The following is a 12,417-nucleotide window of genomic DNA, read 5'->3' as shown; positions in this document are numbered from 1 at the left end:
TAGGTATTGCCATGAGGTCTAGATCCATGAAATTCTCATATGGAAATTGATATTCAAACAGAATCATAAAAAATTTAAGACAAGAATGGTGTGGTAATGCAATTCTCGTAATTATGAAAAAAAAAAAAAAAGAAGCATTTTGACTTCCAATGAATATATATAATGAGACATATGTATGATTTTTTTGTATATAAATTTTGTTTGTATGGCATTTCCCTTCTCATATTATAAAGCATGATGCTATTTGAATTGTGATGTGCCTAGATTTAATTCTTTGCAACCTAGGAGATGTAGATGTGTCTGCATAAACCAGTATATCTACTATTTCACTCATTTTGGAAATCCATATTTATACATTCTTAATTTTGTAATCTTTTAGTAACTAAAGAAAATTTAAAGATACGAACACGTAGAATGGAGTAGAATTGAAATTGTGCAGAGGTCTGACTTTGATGAATTTTTAAAAATAGTTCTCTACCTTGTAATTTAATGAAATTGTAACACGAAATCCCTCCATGAGTCTAGTATATTGTGTAAAATTTCTAGAAGAAAATTCCAATTAATGAATTTTAAATAAATCTTGACCTAGGTTGTGTTCTGTTTTACTAATATGCTAAATTCATTTATTCGATTAATTCAGTTTATCCTCTCTCACTATTTATCGCTTTCATGTTAGGTGAATATTGTTCTATCTTTGAAATCAATATTATCAAGAATTTATTGTTTGGCTTATAAAGATTTGTTTGGCAAAAAAATTTATGTTATGCTTTAATTCTACCTACCTACCTACCTATAAATATTTCTATTATGCTTTAATTCTACCTACCTACCTATAAGCATTTCTATGGCACTACTGCCATTAGAATGTTTTTGATACGCGTGTAAAGTTGTATGTATTGATGTTTGATTTGAAATTTGTGGTTTTTTAAATTTTATATTGGCCATACCATTTGTAGTATGAGATGTAAAGTTGTATTCTTTTTGTTTTGTTTTTGTTTTTGTATTTGTCGAGTAATAACAGGGGCAAATAGGACAGTTTATGAAGTTGAACAGGCCAAGAGCTGGGCACTCCCTACAAACTGCAGTACACTATCAGAGGTTTCTCTATATTTACCTTCCTTTGTCTCTCTCTCCACACACCTCTCTATACATACATACATACATATGTATATAGTCTAGTCTAGTCTAGTCCTTTTTAAACATGGAAAGAGCATGCCAAGCCAAGCCACTGACTTTTTTGTGAGGAAAATTAGAATCAACTAATAATGTAATAATTACACATATGATTATTATCAGTTCATGAAAGTATATATATATATATATTGAAATATATATTAGAAAGATAGATAGTAGATTGATTAAAAGGAAAGGAAGATTTCCAGAAGACGCAAGAAAAGCTTTGTATGTTTGTTGGGAAATGAAAAGTGTGTTCAAAAGCTGCATTCCTTCCTTTCTGTCAGGGTTGGCTGCTGCTGCTACTAGCTGCTTGTTGCTACATGTTGTTGTTATGAATCAAAGCTATGGTTTTTGGGGCTTGTGCTTGCTCTGCCTTTGCACAAAAATATGGCATATGCTAGTTTAATATTTCATCACCAAAATATGGCATATGCTAGTTTAACATTTCATCACCAAAATATGGCACATGCTAGGAATTGGGTCTCGCTTGGTTGATATGTACAAAGAAGCTTATGAGAGTATGTTTTATACATTGCTGAAGTCTAAATTTTTCTTTGTTTCATTTGGTGGACAGTTCACTAAACTTTAATTGTTTGCTGGTGCTATTACCCAGCTGTATAGCTGCTCTTAGTGACCTGTGGATGGATTGTCTTGTGCTTATCATTAGGAAATGTGTCTCTTATAATTTCTCGTAATGTTTTAATTTTTAATGTCTAACAAGCTTTCTGTAAGATGTAGAAGATTCAGAATTGTAAGTGTAGAATTTTCCTCTCTCTCTCTCTCTCTAAATTATCATCAAAGTTGTAGAATTCTCACTGATCTTTAAAAAAAAAATGTAGAGTTTTCGTCAGTTAATGTAGGAACTTTAGTTTATGAGCAAGATCTTGTTCCTACATTGACAATAAGTGAGAGCAATTATGAAATATTTTTAGAAAACTATCAAGCATATGATTTGGTGTTCTATAATTGGGGTTATTACATGTCAGTGAGGTCAGGAAAAAAAGTACAAATTCATGGAAAAGTTTACAAATTTAATTATTAATATGTGTAAAGTTTTTCATTGATTTGATATTTTTGTAGAAAAGTTACCATGTTGTGTTATTTTCCCTTTATAATTTGTCTAAGACACATCCCGCCCACCTGTGCATCTTGTGTGCACATAAGTGGGCATAGATGACTAATGGCTTGTGTAGGGAAATAGATTAATATTACATGCAAGGGAAGGAAACACATTAATGTAGGTTCCTTGAATTTTTAAATAGTTCTATAGATAATGTTGTTTTGTTTGGTCTCTAAGCTCTTAAACTTAAGATATCTAATGTCTTTTATCAGTAATTAGTTTGCTGATATAAAGACAAGATACTAGAATAAGATTGTTGTGCTGATCTTGCCAGTTGACAATAAAAACTTTGTATCTCGGCTACCAAGAGCATTGTTTCTTTGGTAGGCTGCTTCTTGCATTGTGGAAGTAGTGGCCCAAATAAATTCTGACATAGTGTTTATGAAAGCTGAATAAACTTGGCCAACCATATACATCTCTTCACTACTAGTTTTGTACACCAGAGAGACACTTGTGTGATTGAACTCCTGTTTCCTAGTTCATGTTTACAGGTGCACTAGTAGTAGTTTTATGGTGTTTACGCAATCATCTGGTAGAATATGTCCTTGTTTGGCTCTATATCTCACTGGTATTCAAAACCACATTTTTGCTGAAGTGAAGCTTAGGAGTAGAATTCGAATTCCACTTGTGTTTGGTATTCAAAAATGGCGTAGATTGTGGTTTCATACTTCTTATTACTATTTTGGGCTTGACATTGCATTGTTTAACTATCAATCGCTCTGCAGGTGTTGAAGTTCCAAAGTATGTGGACACCGTTACTCCTGAATACAAACCCAAGTTTGATGCCCTAGTGAGAACTCTAAATTTTTATTTCTTTCTGATTGATTGTCAGTCTATTGAAGATTTATCTACTCTTTACCTCCACTTCTCTGTTTTCACCATCTATCAAGTGGAATTTTTTTTTTTTCCTTTCAACATCTTCCTCTACTACAAAGCTCTTGTAAGCACCCATGATTTTATGAAAATGCAACATTTTGGGGCTTTGTAAAAGTTTGAATTATTGGTGAATAGTAGTCCGTTTGTAAATGACCTTCATCCAATGGGGACTAAACTGGGCAAACCTTTTTTTAAGTAATCTATTTGTAAAGTTGTTTGTTCACTAAAAACTTCAAAAATCTTTAAAGTTATTGCTGAAAAAGGACAAATGAAATATATTTTACCTTTTGGGTAACTAAGCATTTGGGTTGGGATTTTGGTTGAATAGATATTTGTCTTTTTGAAATAAGGTGAAACATTTAACAAAGAAGTATGTTTTGAGTTACAGTTGGTGGAACTGAAAGAAGCAGATGCAACATCTCTAAAGGAGTCTGGAAGATTAGAGAAAGAAATTGTAGAAGTCCAAGAGTTGAAGGTAATGCAAAAAAATATGAATTTTGTTTTTTGCCAATTTTTCACCTATTCCCTTTATGTTGATATTTGAAGGGTTGTTTGTTGTGTAACAGCAAAAGATCAGTACCATGACTACAGATGAATATTTTGAGAAGCATCCAAAGGTAAAGAACATTTTGTGTTTAGAATTAAAGTTCTGTTCACAAACATTGTGTTTAGATTTTGTTCACAAACAGAAATCAAAGTTCAGAGGTGGTTGATATTGATATTTGTTTCTCTGCAATGACTTAGGTTTATTGTTGCTGATCTGATTGTTATTGTGAATGCCCATTTTCTGATTGATATTTGTTTCAGAGATCAATGAATCATATGATTTGGATACTTTTTTTTATTTGTATGTTTGAGGTTGTTATCAGCTTGATATGATAGAAGTTGAAGATAAAAGTTAGTATGCAGGTTGTTTGGTGTATGGATATTAGATTTTTTGCTTACTTCATAGTTGCTGCGTCTGCTTAGTTTGTTAATAGGTTGCCTTTTATAAGCTGATGTCTACATACTATTAGGCAAGATTATATTCCTGTATATATATTATATATTAAAAATAACCTTCCATATAAAATTATGTCATGAAAAGTGTAATGATTTATGACATGCAAGAAAATGACCTAAAAGATTATATATGGCATACAAAGTATGCCATAAATATATTAAAAATGACATTCTACGGCATACAAAATTATGTCGTGAAAAGTGTGATGATTTATGACATGCAAGAATATGCCGTAAAATATTATATACGGCATACAAAGTATGCCATAAATATATTAAAAATAACCTTCTACGGCATGCAAAATTATGCCATGAAAAGTATGATGATTTATGGCATGACAAAAAAGTCGTAAAAAATTATATACGACATACAAAGTATGTCATTAATGTTTAATTTATTACTTTTTACAACTTTACCTGCATGCCGTAAATGATGCTCAACTTTCCACGGCATGTCATATAACGACATTTGTGTGCATGCCGTGAAAGAATTTTTACGGCATGCATTGCAAGCCATAAAAATTCAATTTTGTTGTAGTGGAGAACATTACTATGGACTTCGTAGTCAAGCTACCGTAATCAAACTCGAAGAATGATGCAATATGGGTTATCGTAGATCGATTGACGAAATCAACACATTTTTTACCAATCAGAATCATGAACTCCCATTCTAAGTTCGCCACTCTATACATTAAGGAAATCATTCATTTGCACGGTACCCCAGTTTCAATTGTATCCGACAGAGATCCCCGCTTCATGCCTCACTTCTGAAACAAATTGCAAGAAGCTTTGGAAACCACTCTGAAGTTTAGCATGACTTATCACCCGCAAACTGATGGACAATCCGAAAGAACAATCCAAACTTTGGAAGATATCTTACATGTGTGTGCGCTAGACCTCAAAGGTAATTGGGATGATCACCTACTTTTGGTGTAGTTCGTCTATAATAATAGCTATCATGCAAGCATCGGTATGGCACCATACGAGGCACTGTATGGAAGAAAATGTCGATCACCTCTCTGTTGGACGGAAGTTGGAGACAGGAAACTGCTAGGACCCAATATCGTTCAAATAACGAGTGATAAGATTCAGCTCATCCAATAGCAAATTCGCACTGCTCAGAGCTGCCAGAAAAGCTATGAAGATACACGGAGATGAGATTTAGAATTTCAAATAGGCGATCATGTGTTCCTTAAGATCTCACCAACAAGAGGGGTTATCTGATTTGGAAAACGAGGAAAGTTAAATCCACGTTACATCAGACCATTCAAGATACTAGAAAGGATTGGTCCTATGGCATATCGCCTTGCGCTTCCACCCGAGCTGTCCAATGTCCATAATGTGTTTCATGTTTCGATGCTTTGATGGTATCTTCGAGATCCAAAGCATGTTGTCAATTATGAGAACCTAGAAGTTCAAGAAGACCTCTCCTATGAAGAGCAACCAGTACAGATTCTCGATCGTCATGATCAAGTCATTCGAAACAAGACTATACCTCTTGTAAAAGTCTTATGGAGAAACCATCGTGTCGAAGAAGCGACATGGGAAACTGAAATTCAAATGCGAGCCAAATACCCACACCTCTTTGAAAACCAAGGTACGTCAAGTTTGGGGACAAACTTCTATTTAGGAGGGGAGAAATGTGACACCCCAAATATTTAAAATAAATAAATAAATAAAATAGTAATAATAACAATAGTAGTAATAGTGGTGGTAGTAATAGTAAAATAAATATAGAAACAAAATAATATATCTAATTTAATAGTTATGTGTGCCTACAATATAACTTAGTTAGGAATTGTGGTATGATTATCAAAAGAGGATGATGTAAATATTTTCTTACTTGGGACCCAAGTATAATTACATAACAAAAGTTGAGAGGTGGCACTATTAGGAGGATGTGTAATCTGTTGAGCATTGTTGGAGGCAGCCAAAGTATGCCACATGTGCATGTAATGATTAAAGGAAAAATTGGACTTGAGGCATCAACACTCCAGACATGTATATATAGGGGTTAAGGTACTAAGCTAAGGATCACAAAAAAATAGAGGTAGAAGCAAGGAGTGGAGTTCGGAAAAATTGAAGGAAATAAGAAAATAATATGAGTTAATATTAAGGTGAGTTATATTATACCTTAAGTTATCATAATATGTTTTCTATATGTCTTGAGTTACCATAATATATTTTACGAATGTTTTGAATTACCACAATTTATTTTATATAATTTATGTGTTATGGTTATGTTAATGTTTCAATTACGTGGATTATTTTCTGAACTTTATTTGCTTAAATTGAAACCTATGAATATGTTTGTTTAAATTTTAGAAATTATTTGACAAAGATTTTATAAACAATTATGTTCTCTAAGTACCACCACGGGAAGTCCTACGCCTTGGGGGACTTAAATAAAATATTGGCCCCTGTTTGGCCACCTTGTGGTCTTCTGTTTGTCATGGATCCATTGACCCTTGTCCTGATTGTCACTCCAGTGACCCATGTTCTGTTCTGTTATATTTTGTACCGTGATTTTAGTTATTTAAGTAATTTTTATTTCAGTTTCTGCCGCTCAATTAATTTGTTTATTCATTATGTTAATGTTTTAACTTAAATAACTATCCATGCCTATTTTGTGCCCCTATACTCACTATATAATATTTCTCACTCTACTATATGCTTATAGCTGTTACCCCTTTCAGGTGACGAGACTTAGTGTAACAGCGCCCGCGTGGGCCTCGTGCTACAGTTCGGACTCGATTTGTGTCACGGTTCTTAATCTGAACCAAAGAGTCCAAATCTGGCAAATTGTTTTGAGAAACAGATTTTTTGAGAAAGTAGTGCCAAACATGGACTGCTTTGCCAGATACAGAGTCGCCACCTAAATATTTTTTAAATGGGGAAATTTAGGAAACCCTGACTCGGTGCCGAAGGCCACATGTCCGTCATCACCGGAGTTGTCTCGGCTCGGGAGCTTGGGTACGATCGGGGAAGGTCAGCTATGAGCACCCCCTTTCGCCCGGTCCGAAGACCGGCCTCTACTAACCGTGATATCCAATTTTGAAAACGTTATGCGTTCTTAAACCAATTGTTAGCCTAGAATTACTATGTTATGCGCGCAGCAAACAAGTATAGACCGAATCGCCCAAATTGGAAATAAAACATTTTATGTTCGTTTTGAAAATGGTTTGCTACTCGTAAGTAGGCTAAAATGCAGGTTTTGCCACCTTCAAGTGGGCTTTTGGAAAAGATGGTTTTGCCACTATCTAGGGGGCTTAAAAAAAAATCGCAGTTTTAACGCATTATCCCAATTTAAGCAATTTGACCTCCACCCACAGGCATTCAAGCAATTTATCTCATGTAAGCACTTAGCCGCATGGCAAGTATACTGTCATGGCAACACTCACACGCATGCTGGATGCTAAAGAAAAAATACTTACATCGTACTCCGTGCCAAAATAGTAAACTAGTTAGCAAACATGCATGTCCTAGTTCATGTTAAAAGTGGCTAATGCATCACATGCAAAATGCGATCTAGGCAGGCTCGGTTAACCTAGATATGGCATACGATATGCAACCAACGAATTCATGTATTCAATTTTGGAATTTGAAAATACGAATGCGGTTAGCATGATGTACCGAGCCCGGTGCATGTTAACAGATGCATGAATGCACGCATGCATATCATAAGGTATGCTAATTTCAAAAATGCCCTAATCTACCATCATAAGCTGGTAAATAAAAGGGAAGAAAGAAATGGGGATTGGAAGACATACACACACTCACCCACACTTATTACATGTTTACCCTCACTCAGAGGGTTCGAATTAATATTACAGTCCCAAAATAATGAACAAATAAAATTATTACAAAATTTCCTAATTAATTAAAAAAAAAAGGAAGCAAAAGAATGAAGAGGGTGGCCACAGCCTCTGCCTCGGGGCGCGCGGATGATGCATGCTCGAATCCGTCCTGCCCGGAAAACCCGTACTATACTCTTGTCGCCTCTGTTTGTACTGCCTTGTCTTTCTGAAAATTTCCAAAGTACTGGAACAAGCTCTCTGCATCCTGCAGAGCACCACCGGCCAGACAGAATTGCCACCGGCACCTCAAAATTCTCGTCGGCACTTTATCGGATCCATCGGCACTCCAGATAGTGCCGGTCGGCACTAAATTCTGCCGGTCGGCAGAAACTTCCTGCAGAAGACAATCTGACAGCAAACAGAGAACAGACAGTGCATATCATGGAGTTTTTGGACACATGTAAGCATGGTCCTACTTCTTATCATATTTTGAACTCAAAGAAGCATGACTTTCGATCCTTGAACCACCAATGGTACATGGTGGGTCAAAGGATCAAATTTGCCATTTGATATGAAAATGCATGCAACAAACAACATGAAAACCGGGGCCTTATCAAGTAGGAGTCAAAGGTCCCGATGACCGGGGATCAAGGCACATTACATCACTTGAAGTATGAATGGTCCTTGACTCCCGCACTTGGTTTGACACCCCAAACCAAGTAAATGCAATGCATGTAATGCTCACAAGCCTCAAATGTGTCATGCCACCAAGGTGGAAAACACAACAAGCAATATGCAACTATCATGACAAAAATGTATGATACCAAGCACACAAGATACAAACATGATGCAAACATGGAGCAAATTGACCATGGAATTGATGTGCTACAAAGCTTAATGGAACAAATATGCGACAAACATTGAGCAAGCATGCAAGAGGGCTTGAAGTGGCAAAGGGGCAGGCCCTCACCCTTCTCAAAACAGGTGGCCAAAAGCGCTTAAAATGATAGACAATCAACTCATGTTAACAAGCAAACTTATGGTCCCAAAGCTAAGGCACTAAAGGAGACAACTTACCCCCACCAACATGGCCATTCATGGCATGATTAAAACAAGTAAAAACAGAATTTATGCATGCAAGATAGGACCCCAAAAACTCCTAATGTGGCAACTAAAATAAACCCCATGAAACAAATACACCAAGGCTCATTCTTAGGCATAGGAAGACACAACCTCAAGATATGGAAAAGACCATGCATGCACACATGTAGGCATGATTTTTGGACTAAAATGGCATGGCAAACAACCTCCACTCATCAAAGTAGACCAACCAAAGCACTTATGACTCATATACTTGAGGGCTCACAAGCCAAAATACATAGCAACCATAACAAATATGCCAAACATGACCAAGTTGATAACCAACAGATTTTAAGCATGGAAAAACAATGCTAAATGCTTCATGGAACCAAGCCAACGCACACAAAAATCATGGCCTAATCATGGGATGTATTTCTAAGCAAGATGGAGCAATACAAAGCAAGTATTACAAGCATACAAGAGGGCCCAAATCCAACCAAAAACAGAGATTATGTAAGACCTAAGATGCCTAAAAAAGTACTGAAATGAAGCCAAGAAACAACAAGCACACATGCTATCCTTTTGAGCCCAAAAAGCAAGGAAACAAAACCATAAAGGGAGAGGGGTGTCCCTCCCCTATGCAAGACTTCAAACCAACTTTTTTGACACTAAAATACACTGATTTTTGGTGATCAAAAGATCAAAATGCTGAAGTGAACCAAACCTTATCAAAATGGCACCAAAATAGGCCAAACAAGGCCTATGAGGGTGAGTTTGCAATCTAACCACAAAGTGACCTTAATGAAAGTGTTAGAGCAGGAAAATATGAGCCTTTTTTATGTTATACACAAGAGCCAAAACAATAAACAAAATAGGTAGAAAACCAATGCAAGTTTGGGGAATAAAAGGGAAGATGCTCACCCTTGAAGAACCCTTGAAGAACAAATGGCCTAACCCCCTTCTTTGGATCAAAACCAGTCCAAAACTCAAGAAACAACTCCCCCAAGTCCCTCAATCTCGGACTAAGGTGTAATGGTGTGTGTAATGGTGCAAAAGTAAGGTAAAACACACCTTTTGGGCCAAGAAACACACACAAGAAGGGAGAGGGAGAGAGGTATAGAGATAATATGTATCTATATCTCTAAAGGCTGATTTTGCTTCTGTTTTTCTAACGTAGAACCAAGAGGAAAGCCTCTCTCTTATAAGGATCCCTCTTGCAAAGCTTATTCAACAAGCTTGGCTAAAGGGAAATCCCTCCATACACGTGTATGGAGGGGAAAGGAGTTGGTGCCAGCTATCACAGCTGGCACAAAATATCTCCATAAAGTGGAGGAACAGTGGTCGGCTGCCCAAAAAAGCTATTCCGGCAAAAAACAGTGTCGACCGGCAACATATTATGCCGACCAGCAATAAAGTGTGCCGACCGGCAAACAAAATCGCCGATGGAAGAAAAAGACCAGCCGGTGGCCTCCAGCCACTGCCGGTGGTGTATGGGGATGTCTCACAAGGCATTCCCTGCCCCTCTAAGGCAAAACAAAAGTGTTCGGCGCAAAACCAGACACTAAACAGTCAAGTTCGGGGATCCTGAGGTAAGGCGCGCGAGCCGAGACCTCCGGGAACTCCAAACGAACACAATCATGGAAGATCACCGTGTGTTCAAACAGTGACATCCAAGTCTTGAGGACGGTCAAAAATGGGGTGTCTACACTTGCCCCTCTTTGACAGAACTCGAAAGTCATAACAATGACGGGAGTGAATGTCAAAGCCCAGAGACGACCCATTTTTGACAAGGCCGAAGACTTAGACAAACATACAAGACAAATAAGATATGCGCCCGAAGGCGGGGGCAAAATGCAAGACAATGCACAGAGCCGAGCATAACTTATGATCATGCAAAGAAAGTTGTAATGAAGCAAACATGCGACAGTTTTAAGCTAGCATACCAAACTACACTACAATGCAGAAAGGACGTAAGAGAATTATGGAATTCTCAATATGTCTCACTCGGGAGATACAATACCTGTCCGGTTCGTCTGGTTGCACCAGCCTCAAATGAACCGTACATACAATATCGTGCCTGAAAAGAAAACAAACTTAACAGGTACAATATGGTTAGCAAAATGCATGACAATGCAAGAATAGTGGTGTACTCGAAATGCGTGACAGCGCAAAGTAAGTAGAGAGCATGACAATGCATATTGAAATACAACTAGGCAAGCGGAGCAAGCGGTCTACGTAGGCGACGAAATTGATCATAAGCATGCGGTCTACGCAGGTGACGAAACAAACAAGCGGTCTACGTAATTAACACATGCGGTCTATGCTGGTGACGGAGTTAAACATGCGGTCTACGCAAGCAATGGAATTAAACATGCGGTCTACGCAGGTAATGGAATTAAACATGCGGTCTACGCAGGTAATGCGGTCTACGCAATCAAAACATGCGGTCTACGCAGGTAATGGAATTAAACATGCGGTCTACGCAATCAAAACATGCGGTCTACACAAGTAATGGAATTAAACATGCGGTCTACGCAATCAAAACATGCGGTCTACGCAGGTAATGGAATTAAACATGCGGTCTACGCAATCAAAACATGCGGTCTACGCAAGTAATGGAATTAAACATGCGGTCTACGCAATCAAAACATGCGGTCTACGCAATCAAAACATGCGGTCTACGCAATCAAGACATGCGGTCTACGCAAGTAAAGGAACGTACTATTACACAGCATAATCGAAACAATTTGCGGGGCTCACAAAGCATGAAAAGGATACGAGGCGGGACATTCTTCGCATGCATCGAGCGTTGCTTGCAGAAGTTGTGGCCTGAGGTCAACTCAAAGGTTCACGTTTCAAAGGTGTGATTTCCCATATTGTGAGGGCGTCCAACGCGGCTGACCCGAACAAAGACGCGGAAGGTGCGTTAACCGCAAGGGGAGTTTCACCGGTATCAGTTCTGATACTTGGCTACCCTGCCATTCTACGTTTTATTTCCCTTTTTTACTAGTAGTTTAAGCACATTGCACTGCCTCAGGCAGGTTTATTTTCTTTCTCAAAATTCATACACTTTGTAAAACATGTGATGGGGAATGAAACTAATCGTTTTATTCAAAAGGTGTTGCATTTGTGGATCTTCTGTGCATCGCATCGCAGGGTTTCACACCACAATGTGAACGAAATTGAACTCATTTTGGAAATTCGTCATCGTAATAATCAGGTAGTGAACCGACTTACAACTCGATAAGCAAAACAAAGCTATGACACAACCAAATAAGTGTGAATACAACTCGATAAACGAACCGAGAGCTACAAGAGAGCGAAATACAACTCGATAAGCAAATGTTCAAAACTCGATAAGCAGAC

At 37.5% G+C, this 12,417-nt stretch overlaps 1 protein-coding gene across 1 annotated transcript; it reads left to right on the top strand.

Moving 5' to 3' along the window:
- The first annotated feature begins 1,483 nt into the window (after nt 1-1,483).
- LOC114317842 (ATP synthase subunit d, mitochondrial-like) lies at nt 1,484-3,989 on the top strand. Its single transcript, XM_082889810.1, has 5 exons — nt 1,484-1,694; nt 3,022-3,086; nt 3,561-3,647; nt 3,739-3,818; nt 3,917-3,989. Exons 1-5 carry the CDS (start codon nt 1,643-1,645, stop codon nt 3,987-3,989), a joined length of 357 nt encoding a protein of 118 aa, XP_082745936.1. The 5' UTR covers nt 1,484-1,642.
- The last annotated feature ends 8,428 nt before the right edge of the window (nt 3,990-12,417 follow it).

The sequence above is a fragment of the Camellia sinensis genome, chromosome 10, assembly GCF_055761805.1.
Source record: "Camellia sinensis isolate YWXY chromosome 10, ASM5576180v1, whole genome shotgun sequence".
Lineage (NCBI taxonomy): Eukaryota > Viridiplantae > Streptophyta > Magnoliopsida > Ericales > Theaceae > Camellia > Camellia sinensis.
This window is presented reverse-complemented; position numbering and strand designations above follow the sequence as displayed.